The sequence below is a fragment of the Diadema antillarum genome, unplaced genomic scaffold (assembly GCF_040938485.1).
Source record: "Diadema antillarum isolate AM-2024a unplaced genomic scaffold, OU_Dant_1.0 seq00000164_RagTag, whole genome shotgun sequence".
NCBI lineage: Eukaryota > Metazoa > Echinodermata > Echinoidea > Diadematoida > Diadematidae > Diadema > Diadema antillarum.
The window spans coordinates 359,412-376,073 of record NW_027271235.1 but is presented as its reverse complement, the minus strand read 5'-3'; the positions used below and the strand labels follow the sequence as shown (position 1 = coordinate 376,073).

General features: G+C 40.2%; 1 protein-coding gene across 1 annotated transcript in view; it reads left to right on the top strand.

The window, feature by feature from the left end:
* The first annotated feature begins 15,089 nt into the window (after nucleotides 1-15,089).
* LOC139728107 (inactive phospholipase C-like protein 2) overlaps nucleotides 15,090-16,662 on the top strand; it is a 172,845-nt gene continuing 171,272 nt past the window's right edge. Inside the window, exon 1 of the mRNA XM_071639070.1 lies at nucleotides 15,090-15,448. Within this exon, the coding sequence (XP_071495171.1) occupies nucleotides 15,220-15,448 (229 nt within the window). The 5' untranslated portion in view covers nucleotides 15,090-15,219. The remainder of the gene's footprint in view (nucleotides 15,449-16,662) is intronic.

Sequence of the window (16,662 nt, the reverse complement as noted above, 5' to 3'; positions counted from 1 at the left end):
TAACACTGATGTTGCTCAAAGTGAGAGAGGATTCTATAGGGTTTTTCAAAAAATTGTTCATACAGTGTGTATTTGTTGATTACTTTATTCTATTCATGCAGGGACATTTTGTAATACAACACATGTTAATTATGAACAGGAAGAGTTTTTTATATTGATTTTAGTATTCTTTCATTGCAAAATCCGATTTCTTGGTATCTCGAATTGTTACGACCAAAATCACTCCGAGAATGATCGCACAAAAGAAACAATCAACTGATGTTCAGGCGGTTTATTAACAGTGATATTGTGGGTACAGACTCGTAATCGGTTTTCACATCAGTACAATAATGATCACTAGAAACAAATATAAGTCAGTAATGGAATCACTTACTCACTAAATCACGAAATCCCTACAGTTTCCTGGTAATGTCCAAATACGATGCTTGATGCACAAATGAATGATCCGTGATGCACCGATGAATGATTCCTTCGACGTAAATCCAGAGGCACAGGTTACAATAGTCCGCGTTATAAATCCAGGGTATATGTCCACAATAAATCCACCGTATAATGTTCCCAGCGAAATGTGCAGAATCCAACGACCACATCCAGTCGAAGCGTTGAATGATGATTCACTTTATATTGTCCAGCTAGGAATCCAGCCCGTCACAGCTTTGCCGTAGCAATGTCCGTTGACATTAAAATATGGAGTCCAATGAAGGCACATTAATTCTCTGCAGGCAAAATGTCTCCCAGGCCAAGTATCTCCACAAACATAACAGGTCAGCAGGTAACACAGGACTGACTATAACAAGTCGCTTCAGAGCCAGGAGTGACGTAACTTTCAGAGCAGAGGTGTTGGGTACTCTGCCTACTGCAGAATTTCTCTAGCTTATATACTATCTATTCACCCCTTCTAGCACATTCTATAACTCTCTCCAACCTACTAGCCAGTCTAAGTTCCAGGAAACCTGGATGACTCACTGCCTAACTATGTACAGCTGTACAAAACATCACTGCCAAGAATAACTACCAATCACATTGGGCTACCGGGACAGTGCCTCACTCAGCCAAATATGTTCGCACTTCCCAGAACTTTCTGGAATGGGTGAAATCATTCTAGATTGAGTGAGCTATAATGTATTTCCTGTTACATGCATGTACTGTATAGCTACATTGTATACCACCTAGAAAATTCTCCACTTATCTGGTCAGCCTGTATGTACTATATCTATACCACATAGAATGTTCTCCATTAATCTGGTCAACCTGTGTACATACACATTAAAACAGCCATGCATACAGTACATCATACATATGTACATAACTACTAGTGTGTACATTTGTGACACCATCCCCCATGGGAAAAAGAAAGCCTTGCCGTAGCAAGGGTTTCTTTTACCTTCACAATTTCTCATTATTATTTATAATGAATGTGAGGTAAAATCCAGGTTAAGCTACAATAATCACATACTATCACATGCCTTTTGGATAGCTGTATTAATTCCATGTTCTCTTTTCATGGATACCATTTATAATGATATTGCTTGGATTCACGGAGCTTATACAATCACGTCAAACTCAAATTGCATACATCAGTAATGGATAAACTGAACATTATGTGTGATTTGAGGTGAAAACTTTTCACCCTTAACTTCTACTGTGCTATCCACTACCTATGTCACACCAACTGACTTTCTGTCATAGCACTCTTTCAGCATGTTGACATGACACATTTTCTGTTCTTCGCCTCTGTCTGGTGTACTGATCACATAGTTCACATCATTGAGTTTCTTTTTGACATAGTATGGGCCACTGAACTTGGCTTTCAGTGGTTCACCTTGTATGGGCACCAGTACAAGAACTTTGTCACCTGGGTTGAAAGTTCGGGCTTTGGCATTTTTGTCTGCCTTTCTCTTCATAGAGTCTTGTGACACTTTCAAGTGTTCCCTAGCTACCTCACAAGCCTTTGAAAGCCTTTCACGAAACTTTGACACATAGTCAAGTAGGTGGACCTCATCATCCTCAGTCATGAATTTCTCTTTGATGAGCTTCAGTGGGCCCCTAACTTCATGACCGTACACCAACTCAAATGGGCTGAAACCCGTCGACTCATTTGGGGAGTCCCTCGTTGCAAACAGCAGGAAAGGGATGCCCTTATCCCAATCCTCGGGATACTCCTCACAAAATGCCCTAATCATTGTCTTTAGGGTCTGGTGGTAGCGCTCCAACGCACCTTGGGACTGGGGATGATAAGCTGACGACTTCAGCTGCTTCACACCCAAACGATACATCACCTCTTGAAATATGCCTGACATGAAATTTGACCCTTGGTCAGACTGCACTTCCTTGGGCAACCCATACCTAGTGAAAAACTGCACTAGAGCATCGACCACAGTCTTAGCCGTGATATTTCTCAATGGGACAGCCTCTGGAAACCGTGTAGACATATCCATGATTGTCAAGAGGTACTTATGACCTGACCTAGTCCTAGGCAAAGGTCCAACACAGTCGACTAGAACCCGACTGAATGGTTCTTCAAACGCAGGAATCGGAATCAATGGCGCCGGTTTCACTGAATGCTGTGGTTTACCAGCCACCTGACATGTGTGACAAGTCTTACAAAACTCAGCCACATCCACATTCAACCCTGGCCAATAGAAATGCCTCATGATCCGATCCTTTGTCTTTCTGACGCCTAAATGGCCGCCAACAGGTAACTCGTGAGCAATCCTCAAGATCTCACCGCGGTAACTAGGAGGGACAACAACTTGACGGACCACCGTCCAATCCTCATCAGCTGGCCTATGGGGAGGTCTCCACTTCCTCATCAAAATGCCATCTTTGACATAATAGCACTCAGGGACCTTTTCAGCCTCAGCCTCAGAACACGCCGTCTGAGACAAGCCTTTCAACTCAGAGTCTGCCTGCTGTGCTTCAACCAAGGAAGACTTGCTAAACAGCCCATCACTGTTAGCCTTGGAGCCTAATACAGCAACCCCATCATTCAAATCCTTGAAAAAGGTTTCTGCCAACCAAACACCGGAATTCTCCTCCACATCAACAAAATCCGCATCATCTTGAACAGCTCTACGAGCCTGAGACCTAGTCACAACACAATCTGGGAAAATCCCAGGAAATTCCTCCTGCAACTGCTCAGTTTCGGCAACCACCACCGGTTTCTCCGAAACAACTGGAGACGCAACCACCTTGTCCCCAGCCAAGTCATTCCCCAACAAAAAGTCAATGCCTGCCATGGGCAACTCAGGAACAACTCCAACAGTGACAGGACCAGAAACTAGGTCACACTTCAAATCCACTCTATACAGTGGCACTGACATATAACTGCCATCAACAGTCTGAATCAAGACTTTTGCATTCACTGCACTATCTGGTGGAAAAGTCATACCACCATCCACCATCAACGACTGAGAGGCCCCCGTATCCCGCAGGATGACCACTGGCTTACCTGCCTCACCAGAGGTACATGGGGTCACCTCACCATCAAACAAAAAGCTACGATAGCTCTCATCCACCTGCTTCATCCTATCTTTGAATTTGGGAGATTGACTTTCAATGGCCTGTGTTTCACTGAACGGGACACTGTTTTCTGGTAGGACACTTTTTGACATGACAAATCCCAAGTCCTTCTTTGTTTTGTTTTGCAACTTCCAACACTGTGACTTTACATGCCCTGTCTTGTTACAGTGAAAACATTTGATAACATTTGCACTTGTACTGGACCCTTTGTCAGATTGAGGCTTTGGTGCCGATGAAGTGTCAGAACTCGTGCCTTTTTCAGGACCAGCATTCTTTGGATTGCTCGACTGATTTTTGTCTCTCTTATTTCCAGAGAAATTCCTAAAAGGTGGTCTGTTGTCATTTCTGTGGGTCAGCTCATACTCATCAGCCATCAAGGCTGCTTTATGCAAACTTGTCACTTTGTGATCATCCAAATGTGACCTCACACTGAAAGCAACACTCTTTTTGAATTCTTCCAAGAGAACAACCTCACGTAGGTTATCAAAGTCCTGATCCACTTTCAGGGACCTGTACCACCTATCAAACATCATTTCTTTTTCACGAGCAAACTCAACATGTGTCTGGCCTGGTCTGCGGTACGAATTTCTGAACTTGTGTCTGTACGCCTCTGGCACCAATTCATAAGCATTCAACACTGCTTTCTTGACTGTAGCATAGTCACGTGATTGCTCTTCAGAGAGAGATGAGTACACATCGGCTGCTTTGCCAACAAACACACTTTGAAGGAGCAAGGGCCAAAATTCCTGTGGCCAGTTCAAACTGTTAGCCACCTTCTCAAATGACACAAAATATGCATCAACTCTGTTTTCTTCAAACTTTGGCACCAATCGAATGTTCTTGGCCAAATCGAATTCAGGGGGAGCCCTTTCACGATTTCCAACAGTCTGTGCATGAGTCAATTCTATCTCACGCAACTTCATTTGCTGCTCCATTTCGAATTTCCTCATTTCCATTTGTTCTTTCTCCCTCTCTCTTTCTAATCTCATCTTCGCTTTTTCCAGTTCTACTTCCCTTGCTCTTTCTCTCTCCTTCATTTCCAATTTAGCAAGCTCAAGCCGTGTTTGATCTGAAATTTGAGCTCGATCTGGAGTATCAATTTCTTCTTTGAGCTCCATGTGACCAGCTACTAAGTCAAGAATCTCTGCCTTTCTTGCACCTTGTGGAACATCTACATTTAAATGCTGTGCAATAGCAGTCAAATCACATTTGCGTAACCTTTGCAAATCTTTGAGGGACAAATCTGTCCTCTGAACAAATGCCTGAACATCCATTGTACTGATTGACATTGTCACATGTATTACACACAATATACAATTGAACAATCAACTCACTGGTATTTTTGTCTGTACCAATATTCTGGCTTCCGGAACGTTCCAAATTCTAAGTTTTGGCTTAAATTCACTTCTCGGACACAAGCCCCCAATTTTGTTACGACCAAAATCACTCCGAGAATGATCGCACAAAAGAAACAATCAACTGATGTTCAGGCGGTTTATTAACAGTGATATTGTGGGTACAGACTCGTAATCGGTTTTCACATCAGTACAATAATGATCACTAGAAACAAATATAAGTCAGTAATGGAATCACTTACTCACTAAATCACGAAATCCCTACAGTTTCCTGGTAATGTCCAAATACGATGCTTGATGCACAAATGAATGATCCGTGATGCACCGATGAATGATTCCTTCGACGTAAATCCAGAGGCACAGGTTACAATAGTCCGCGTTATAAATCCAGGGTATATGTCCACAATAAATCCACCGTATAATGTTCCCAGCGAAATGTGCAGAATCCAACGACCACATCCAGTCGAAGCGTTGAATGATGATTCACTTTATATTGTCCAGCTAGGAATCCAGCCCGTCACAGCTTTGCCGTAGCAATGTCCGTTGACATTAAAATATGGAGTCCAATGAAGGCACATTAATTCTCTGCAGGCAAAATGTCTCCCAGGCCAAGTATCTCCACAAACATAACAGGTCAGCAGGTAACACAGGACTGACTATAACAAGTCGCTTCAGAGCCAGGAGTGACGTAACTTTCAGAGCAGAGGTGTTGGGTACTCTGCCTACTGCAGAATTTCTCTAGCTTATATACTATCTATTCACCCCTTCTAGCACATTCTATAACTCTCTCCAACCTACTAGCCAGTCTAAGTTCCAGGAAACCTGGATGACTCACTGCCTAACTATGTACAGCTGTACAAAACATCACTGCCAAGAATAACTACCAATCACATTGGGCTACCGGGACAGTGCCTCACTCAGCCAAATATGTTCGCACTTCCCAGAACTTTCTGGAATGGGTGAAATCATTCTAGATTGAGTGAGCTATAATGTATTTCCTGTTACATGCATGTACTGTATAGCTACATTGTATACCACCTAGAAAATTCTCCACTTATCTGGTCAGCCTGTATGTACTATATCTATACCACATAGAATGTTCTCCATTAATCTGGTCAACCTGTGTACATACACATTAAAACAGCCATGCATACAGTACATCATACATATGTACATAACTACTAGTGTGTACATTTGTGACAGAATGTATTTGCAAGCCATGATAAATCAGTGAAAAGGAAAAGAAAAACAGTTAAATTTCTTCAAGCTAGGAATAAAACAATAACGCTCTTTTGACCAACAAAGCACTTATTTTTCTTCTTCACAGAGAAATATTAAAAGTGCGACACTTTTCATTTAAATCAATTGATGATGGAGATCATCAGGAGTAAAATAAAGAAAAGAAGGAGAAATATATCACAATAGATTTCATACATATTTATGCATATTTATGAGTTGATACATGTTTTTTTCCCCATGACCTGGAAGATATTTTGATATTTTTTTCAAGCACAAAAATATCCATGTTTTGTGTAGTACTACAAGGTATTATGGGTGGAGCACTCTATGTAGATAAAAACTTTCCTGTTCATTAAAAAACAAACAAACAAACAAACAAACAAACAAAAAAGCCCTTAGTCATGTCAATATATTTATACTTGGAACTGCTTAATCTATTAATGGCTCTGTGTAATCATAAATGTTGAATAAAAATTAAATCTTCAGACAAATGTCAAGAAATATCCTCTTGTGCATTTACAATATTTTTGCCCAACTGTGCTATGGCATGGGGGGGGGGGGGGTTCCCCCTAAGGGCCCACCCAATATCATTTGTGTCTTTAGATTTTGTTTTAATTTGTTGCTGTAGTTGCCTGGGATTGTCACTGGTACATTGCAGCAGTATAATAACCTGTTAAATAAATTAGTTCTCTGTAAACCCCACGGCAAAGTATGTGTAACGTCAGTTACGTAACGTCAGTTACTGACATGTTTACCTTTAAGTTTTCATAGAACACAAAGAAAATGGACTACTGTTTCATTTCATTGTGTATTTATGACTGATGAACCAAGGTATGACTCCATATCAACCAAATCATTCTGAATGGTCAGAATTATGAAATATCACATAACTATTCCCAATCATGATTTTGCATGTGTAAACCCTATGGCAAATGTAAGCGTAACGTCAGTTACGTAACGTCAGTTACCATCATGCCTTCACTGAAATTGGCATGGTGGTAAAAGGAGACAACTAAAGTGCACATTATTTTGCACACCTGTTCCTAAGAACCTAGGTGTATTGCCATATTAAACACATAAAGGCTAAAAGTCAGGGACACGAGATATTTCCATTTACATCTACACCATAATTTCCCATGTCCTTTTTCGGTAACGTCAGTTACCGACACATTTTCACTTGCTATGTGATAAGAAATGCAGTTTGAGAGAAAAACTTTCCACCAATTTCTTCCTTCTCATGAACTTAGTCATCAATGCTAATTGCAAGCCCAAGGTGCTTTCATTCACAAAACTACAAGGTAAACAATTTCATGAAAATCCTTACGTGTAACGTCAGTTACCGTGGAATTGCCCTCTACTGGAGAAAGCCAAGAGAAACCCGAAACAGCTACAAATGACTAGGGTGGCTGAGCTGAACATCTGCACTAAAATCCAAGCCATGGGATCATTGTGGAAGGAGATCATAGCAATATTTCACCACAATCACAGAGTTGCTCCACACAGCAGCATCAAACTTTTCACAAGAGTGTGTGCTCTATGAATGGACAGGCAGGTTCTAGCAGAACATTATTTCGATGTTCTTTTTGATTTTCTATTTAATGACTTTGGGTTTGTATGTGTGCAGAAATGGGGGGGGGGGGGGTAGTGGTGTCATAAAGTAGGACATCATTTTTAATAATGATAATAATAATAATAATAATAATAATGATAATAATCATCATCATAACCATAACCATAACAATAAAAATAGTAATAATTATAATAATCAACAGTGCTTTAATATATAGCATATGGAAACATTCTGTATTATGCCATTTGTGCTCAAGGATAGAAATGATTGAACAAAAACATACAATTGCAATTACAGTGATACCTTTTTTCACGTTTAGACTGTAATGGTAGAGACATTACAAGCAAATGTATGCCATTGTTTTTTTATTCAGGATAACAAGTAAGTCTCTACCTTTTGAACGAAGGTTTCTCTCTGGTGTATTTTCTATTTAAAGTAGTTCTTTCAAATAGTGTGGATTCAAAAGTTAATATCAACATTTTGATCTGTGTATGAATTTTGACTGGAAGCTAGTGCAAGCTTCTTAGCACTGGTGAAATTTTTGTTCATTTTTTTTTAAATTTGGACACTACTCTTGCAGCAGAGTTTGGAATAGCTTGTAATCTCTGTATCTGTTTGACTGACAATCCACAAAGTAATTAATGACAAGATCAACATGTCACATTAAGAAACCATGAAGTACTGTTGTGCGTTTATCAGTAAAGTCTCAAATTTTCAAAATATTGTATGTGAAAGAATCAAGGAGATATTAAGGGACATTAATCCTACATACTGTATCTCTCACTGTCACCTTATTCACTGACATTACTCTTGATAACCATCAATCCACGGGTCTCTCTATACTGCTTTGTCACAATGATGCCATCCTCAATTTCCACTGTATTATGCTTCCCCTCTCTGACTTTAAACAGTGCTTTTCACAACAAAACCATAGCAATGTCAAATACCATATTGATGTCTCTTCTTTTACTTTGTTTATGAACCAGCTCTCCCATCACACTATTCATTTTGTCTCCCTTAGCCCAGCCACCATTAGGCCAAACCCATAAACAATTTTCAGTATTTTTGAATTATGCCTACCCAAGCACCTGTGACACCCACAGCAGACATAAACTAAAGTCAGGACCAAGTCAAGTCAAGTTGTGCAAGTTAGAAAGGTATTAGTAGACTGCAAGAGGGATATAAAAAATCGGATGCTTACATTTCCTCTGCTTGCTCTCTCTCTGCAACTAAAGAATGCCTAATAAACTTTGACAGAAAATGATTTCTTGGATGATAGATGTACTGCAATACATAGCCATATTATTGCAGTCTGTGTCCACATCAGAAATTATGGCCTAGACATCATTATCTATGTCTTCTTATATTGTATATTTTTGTGGGTTTTACTTTTGAAACAATAATGAGTAAATGCAGATCTGATAGCCACTTCTTACTGAGCTTAGATAAGGAACTTTGTATATGGTATCCTCTAGCAGTGAGAGAAAAGAAAGGGAAACATGAGGATTTTTATATCTTGCAAAATAACATGGTATGGTAATGAATAAAATTTCAGGCACATACTGTGCATAATATGAGTGCTTACAAACTTTTACAAAATGAGGGAAGATCAAGACTGTTTGCAGAAGATTTATAATACACTTTGTGAACTGTCACAGCAATTTAAACATCAATTAGATCAGTCACTGTTTACGAGATTGTATTGCCTTTAATATGATGAAGGTTATCCATACCAAATCAGCTAGTGTCTTTGTAATTATGTACTTGTATTCATATCATCAAATTCTAGTTTGATTATAAAGTCAATGTTTGGTAAACAGCATTTGACCAGGTTGAAGTTAGGTGATGGGATATGGAAGGAGGTGGAACATTTTGGTCATTATTTTGTAAGATTTTGGGGCTTTAAAGGCAAGAGTCAGTCTAGTCTCATACGTCTGAATAACATTTTTGAATCTACAAAAAAAAAAAATGAAATATTGTAGTACCCCGAATGCCATGAAATAAAGATATCATCAAGGTGGATGATACATACAGAGCTTGGTATAAATGTTAGAACATAACAGAAACCTTCGTTACATCTGAAAAATAAATGAAAGGTAATGTACTGTACCTAACTTCATTCAAGTTGGAATCTGCATTATATGAGTAGTATGATCCACGTATAGTTTATTGAAAAGCCATATTTAAAACTCGTGTACACACGTGGTAATAAATTTATGAATGAGAAAAGATACCCAAGTAAAGCTCATTTAGTTTTTATGTAATTTAAAAAGTTTTGTAAGGTGTCACGTGTAGGAAATAAATAGAGAGAGGGATTGTGTGTTTGTTTGTGTGTATGTGTGTGTTTGCGTGTGTGTGAGGGAGAGAGAGAAAGAAAGCGAAAGAAAGGGTGGAAAAGAGAGTGAAAGAGAGTATTACCAGCACAGAATTATTTTCTTTACAAGAATGACACATTCACAAAGCAATAGAGCAAACTGATTACATTTCATATTCGAAAACAACATAGCACGAGATACAGTAATGCTCCGAGGAAGAGAGTGAATCTTGAAAATTATGATTCGAAATAATGTGCAGAAAGACCGATGCAATGAGCTGAGAGCAATGATCAATGTGTAATATAATGAAGAACAACTCAATAATAATGCCTTTCTGCGAATGGATGAGAGATTTAGAAGGGGGAAAGAAAAAAAAAAAAGTATCAAACAAAATCTTGATACCCAATTCATTTCACTAGTATACAAAGGAGCATCGATAATACGCGCGCTCGATTATGTGCGCGCGCGGCTATGAGAAATGATGAAGATAACCTAACGCGCAGCGCGTGCGCGCCGATGGTGTCACTTCGTGAAAAATGAAATCCGCACCATGCGCGAACAATCGAAGCGGCACGGCCGACGGTGCCGGTTCGTGAAAATATTGGAAGCGTTGTTTACGTGTTTTTGTGTTTTCACGAACCGGCACGACGGACTTTGCCCGATATTTCAACGAAACTTTTGTTTTTCACGATGAACCAAGAACATGAAACACACGAACAACTCCTAATCTGTCGTGCAGTGTGATATTTAGGTAACTGGACGTGAAATATAGGCGCAATCATGGATTTTGCAAAGGCAAAAACTTCAAACGCGATTATCTCGAAACTTACTTTCGCGGCTCCGGGGCCGGCTGTGCCGGTTCGTGAAAACACCAGCGAAATATGCGTATACGAGATATCTCAATTTCAACCTTAAAAAGGCAAAAGCTCCATCGGAAGGGAAGGGTGGAGATAACACTCGCCAACGCCTTCTCCCTGCTCGCCCCCCCCCCCCCCCCGCCATGCATAGAAGTAGACTGTGGCTATACCCAGATCGCTTTATTTCAATTCTAAAAACGCAAAAGCTCCGCGAGCGGGAGGCGTGTTTTTTTTAGACGGCACAGATTGGGGAAACTAAAAATCTATCGGGGACCATATCCCTAAACCTAACCCTAATCCTAATCCTAACCCTAACCATCAAACCCTAACCCTAACCCTGACCCTAACCCTAACCCCAACCCTAACCCTAACCCTAACCCTAACCATAACCAAAAACCCTAACCCAACGTTTTTCCCATAGGTTTAACACGCGCCATGCCCCAATCTGTGCCGTCTTTAAAAAAAAACGCGAGCGGGAGGGGGAATCCCCCTACCCCTAAGCTCTACCTCACTAGACTTTATACATACACACAGATGGTGCACATTCGGAATAAGAGCTAAATTCCGTGATTTTAACACTTCGATGAAAAAGTATTGCACCAAAACTTTGCACCAGATCGCTGAATTTCAGGTCTGAAAACGCAAAATCACCTTCGTGTGGGAGGGGATATGCCCCTATCTACACCCTCGTGTGCATGCTTTTTCTGCTTGATTGCTGAACAGACAGCGTTCATGATATTCAGTGTAAGAATTAATACAAGAAGACTAGTGTATTTAAATTATACTATTTTATAGGCAAATTGTTCAATAATAATCTACACTAAAATATACTGCAACCTTAAACAAGTGGGACTGTTTCAACTCGTTAAAACACGCAAAAACATGCATCAAATTGCACCATTTGCAACGTCAAAATGCAAAAAGTTCTCACCGTCGGAGAGGGGACACCCCCCTCCCACACCCTCCCCTCCCCTCTCGCTCGCTCCACTCGCTCGGGTTCAGTCGCGTTCATGATATTCAGTGAAAAGAATTAATACAAGAAGTGCATTTAGATTACACCATTTTAAAGGCAAATTGTTTCATAATAATCTACACTAAAATATACTGCTACCTTAAACCAGTGGGACTGTTTCACGTCGATAAAACGCGCAAAAACATGCATCAAATTGCACCATTTGCAACAACAAAATGCAAAAAGTTCTTACCGTGGGAGGGGGGGCATCCCCCCTCCCACACCCTCCCCTACCCCACCGCTCGCTCTGCTCGCTCGGGTTCAGTCGCGTTCATGATATTCAGTGAAAAGAATTAATACAAGAAGTGTATCTAAATTATACCATTTTATAGGCAAATTGTTCAATAATAATCTACATCAAAATAAACTGCTACCATAAACATGTGGGACTGTTTCACGTCGATAAAACGCGCAAAAACATGCATCGAATTGCACCATTTACAACATCAAAATGCAAAAAGTTCTTACCGTGGGAGGGAGGACACCCCCCTCCCACACCCTCCCCTTCCCCGTCGCTCGCTCCGCTCGCCCGGGTTCAGTCGCGTTCATGATATTCAGTGAAAAGAATTAATACAAGAAGTGTGTTTAAATTACATCATTTTATAGGCAAATTGTTTCATAATAATCTACACTAAAATATACTGCTACCTTAAACCAGTGGGACTGTTTCACGTCGATAAAACGCGCAAAAACATGCATCAAATTGCACCATTGCAACATCAAAATGCAAAAAGTTCTTACCGTGGGAGGGGGGACACCCCCCTCCCACACCCTCCCCTCCCCCCTCGCTCGCTCCGCTCGCTAGGGTTCAGTTGCCTTCATGATATTCAATGAAAAGACTTAATACAAGAAGTGTATCTAAATTATACCATTTTATAGGCAAATTCTTCAATAATAATCTACACTAAAATATACTGCTATATGCCTTAAACAAGTGGGACTGTTTCACGTCGATAAAACGCGCAAAAACATGCCTCAAATTGCACCATTTGCAACATCAAAATGCAAAAAAGTTCTTACCGTGGGAGGGGGACACCCCCCTCCCACACCCTCCCCTACCCCCTCGCTCGCTCCGCTCGCTCGGGTTCAGTCGCGTTCATGATATTCAGTGAAAAGAATTAATACAAGAAGTGTATCTAAATTATACCATTTTATAGGCAAATTGTTCAATAATAATCTACATCAAAATAAACTGCTACCATAAACAAGTGGGACTGTTTCACGTCGATAAAACGCGCAAAAACATGCATCAAATTGCACCATTTACAACATCAAAATGCAAAAAGTTCTTACCGTGGGAGGGGGGACACCCCCCTCCCACACCCTCCCCCCCCCCCCCCCCTCGCTCGCTCCGCTCGCTCGGGCTCGGGCTCGGTCGCTTCGCTCCCTCGCAGACTAACCGCCCCCCCTAAGATGAAATCCTGGCTACGCCGTTGCAAGTCAGCTAATTTAAAGTCAAATGTTGCTGACACGCAACGATTTCACATAGTCCCGCAAAAGTAAACGAAAAAGAATCAATAAACAACATCACATTAAGATGTATATAATTTTCATGTTATCAGTTTCAGTGAAGTCGACGTTGTTTTTCTAGAAGGTGCGATATTGTTTTTCTAGAAGGTGCCAATCAACCTCCCCTACTATGCGCTTTTGTATGCAGCGCCAGATATGCCTGTATAATTATGGCTGCATGCATTTCACCCTTGTCATGCGCGTAATGTTTAAATTATAGAATAAACAGATGGACCTAATACGGCGAAATAAATGATCTACATCATGAGGCCCTATCCATTCAAAGCTAACTGAAATAGACACACATACACGTCGGCTGCACTCGCACGAATATGAATGACCGACGAGATTCCGTCGCCGGCTTGAAATAAATTTGATCATTGCTGCAATGCGGCGTGCTCCTATCTTTGATTTGGGACCTATCAACTCAGCCGAGTGCTCAGCACGCTCACAAGATAATTATTACAAAGTTTTCGATGATGATAAGATAACAAAAAAAAAAGTTACGAAAAAATGTGTTTTCTATTCAGCGCATTTCCAGTAAAACACTCATTTCTATACTATTTGTATTTTCATCACCATCACGATTTAGTCAGTAGAATGAGCTTTTAAATTTCTTCGTTAAAACTTCATATTGAGGGTATTCAGCTAAGCTAATACTTGATTATGCCTGGCTAAATATTCCACCCTTTTGATTCATTAGCTGTGAATTATTGTTTGCACGTGGTGTTTGCACAGGGCGCATTTTTTTTTTTCGACAGTGAAATTTCGTAGCCTATCATTTTATTAAAGTCGATACTGATTTGGGTCGTTCAGTTGGTTAGATTTTACACTATAGGCTTATGTGTGTGTGTGTGTGTGGTTTTTTTTTTTTTTAATGTCAAATTGAAGGTAGGCCTCAACGCAATTTGATTTCAACTTACCAAAATGATTACAAATAAATACCAGCAGCAGCAACAACGAAAAATTAACATTGGACTTAACAATTATATAATCAATGGATTAAATTCATATCATTTTGTAGGTGCTAAACCGTAACTTGCGTTATCAAAATTAATGACACTTATAATATCATCGCTGTCGAGTAGTACTCAGTATCTCAAATTTGGGTCAAGTCAGTGGGACTCGTTCCAAAGCAATTCAATGTAGATTTTCTATACCCCCCCCCCCCCCACATACACATCACGCTCCACTATCTACTATTATTTGAAGAGTTTGTTCGCAAAAACCGATAAGTCCATTTTTGAAGTGTCTGTCATAAAGTAGGCCTACAAAATAATAGCTTTATTGGTCACTACATAATAAAGGTACATTTTTGAAGTTATGGTCAAAAGAAGCAAAATTTTTCTCATTATTCTCTTTATTTTTCTTGACCTTTAATCGCAAATATCTCCATTTGGCAAATATGGACTTATCGGTTTTTGCGAACAAACTCTTCATTTCATTTGATGAAAATTTAGGCCAGAAAAGAGGAAAGAGAATGATAAAATGCGGCGAGCGAGGACGAAGCAGATTTTTTTTTTCATAGCGCCATCTATTGCCCAATGACCGTCTTCGTAACAGATTGAGAACGAGTCTTGGTAACATTTGCGGGGAGTCATAGCGTTAAGGAGCCCAGCTAGATCGAACACAAGAAAGGATAACATTCTGCTCATCTGGGTCCGCATTTGACCTACATGGAATTTTCACAGTGAATGCAGACAGTGCTAATTAATCCTACTGAGGGACCTCCGCCTTCGAAGTCCCGAGGATTTAATATCATCTTGTCCCAAATTGGATTGTTTATATATCTGGATATTTCACATTGCTTGTGTGTGCTGCCAGCCAGTTGATTCTGAAAATGGCTGAAAATGGCTCGGAAGCATCGGACATTAGCCAAAGTTCGGATCCAATAAAGGAGGAAGACAATTCGAGCACGCAGCAGGAACGAGACGATCAGTCAGCGGGAAGCTGCGATCAAGCCGGCCTGCCCCGTCGGTCCAGCCTGATCAAGGATGTCGCTAAGAAGCGCTCTCGGAAGAAGACGGTGTCGTTCTCTAGTTTCCCCGAAGAAAAACCTATATCCAAAGGTAAGTTATCAGAATCTTTGCTGCCACTATGCACTGAATCTTTCCTAGCACATATGAAATGCATTCTCTGTTACGAGTTTGATGAACGGAAGGCGATGGGATGAAAGTAATGAAATGAAACTCATTGAAAGGGCGGACAGGAACTACATGTAAAAATAGACTACGTTGACGGTATTCGTCAGGTGAGCAGCTACAGCATGTACTGCATACGGTACACCGTCGTATTGCTACCCTGGTCCCGGGCCCTGCTCACTACACTACTCTGCATTACTAGGTAACAGGATCTAATGAGGAAGATTAGATACACCAGTGGTGTGGGCTATTTATGGTGTGTGCCTCGATATGTGCGGGTGGAACAGGAGCCTGCGCCTGTTGGCTGTATGTTTGTGCAGGATTACACAGTCTATAAACCTGTGATGGTGTGTGTCTGTTCGAACATCTATCAAGTGCTACAAACTATTTTGTTATTGTTGTTGTGTGGTGTTGTATCTTTTCCTTTATTTTTTATTCATGGTAATAGTGCATGTCATCAGAACAAAAACTTCTTTATTCATTTCAGATTTTGCCGTTGATGAATCAGTTCAACAATTTTGAATTAAAATTCGTCATTTGTATTAATGTAGGTACATGTATACTTTTTCTGGACAGTTTCCATATTTTTTTTTTTGCATAAATTCATCAATAGACCTGAAATGCATGTATGGCGTCATAGTCTCATAGCACCCTCGTTTAGAGGATATTAATAGGAATATACAGTTAATTCTAAACGCTGAACTGCGCCAACTTCAGATCACTAATGTGTACAAGGCAATAGCTTTAGACTCTAGGATGGCAATGCAGTGACATCAGATAGATGCATATGATAAGGTCTATTGTCCATTGATTCACTTCAGTTGCCAGTTACTTTTAGTAACCCCTTCCCTATGGGAACCTGGCGGCCTGTGTAAATATTAAATCTACGGGGATTTCAGAATTCGGCATGGAACGGGTTAGTGTAAAAAAAAAAAATTCTCTTACCAATAATTCATATTGGAGATGGATTGATTTTCCTATAATAAAGGGATGGTACAGTATTGGTGGAGATGAGAATTGGGCTTTAAACTTTTTGCAAGGATACCAAGAAAACACAATAGTACACAGCATACCATTTTAAGAGGAATTCAAAGTTTATTTAATGAAAATCGGGTTTGGAATGACTGAAATATCCAAAAACA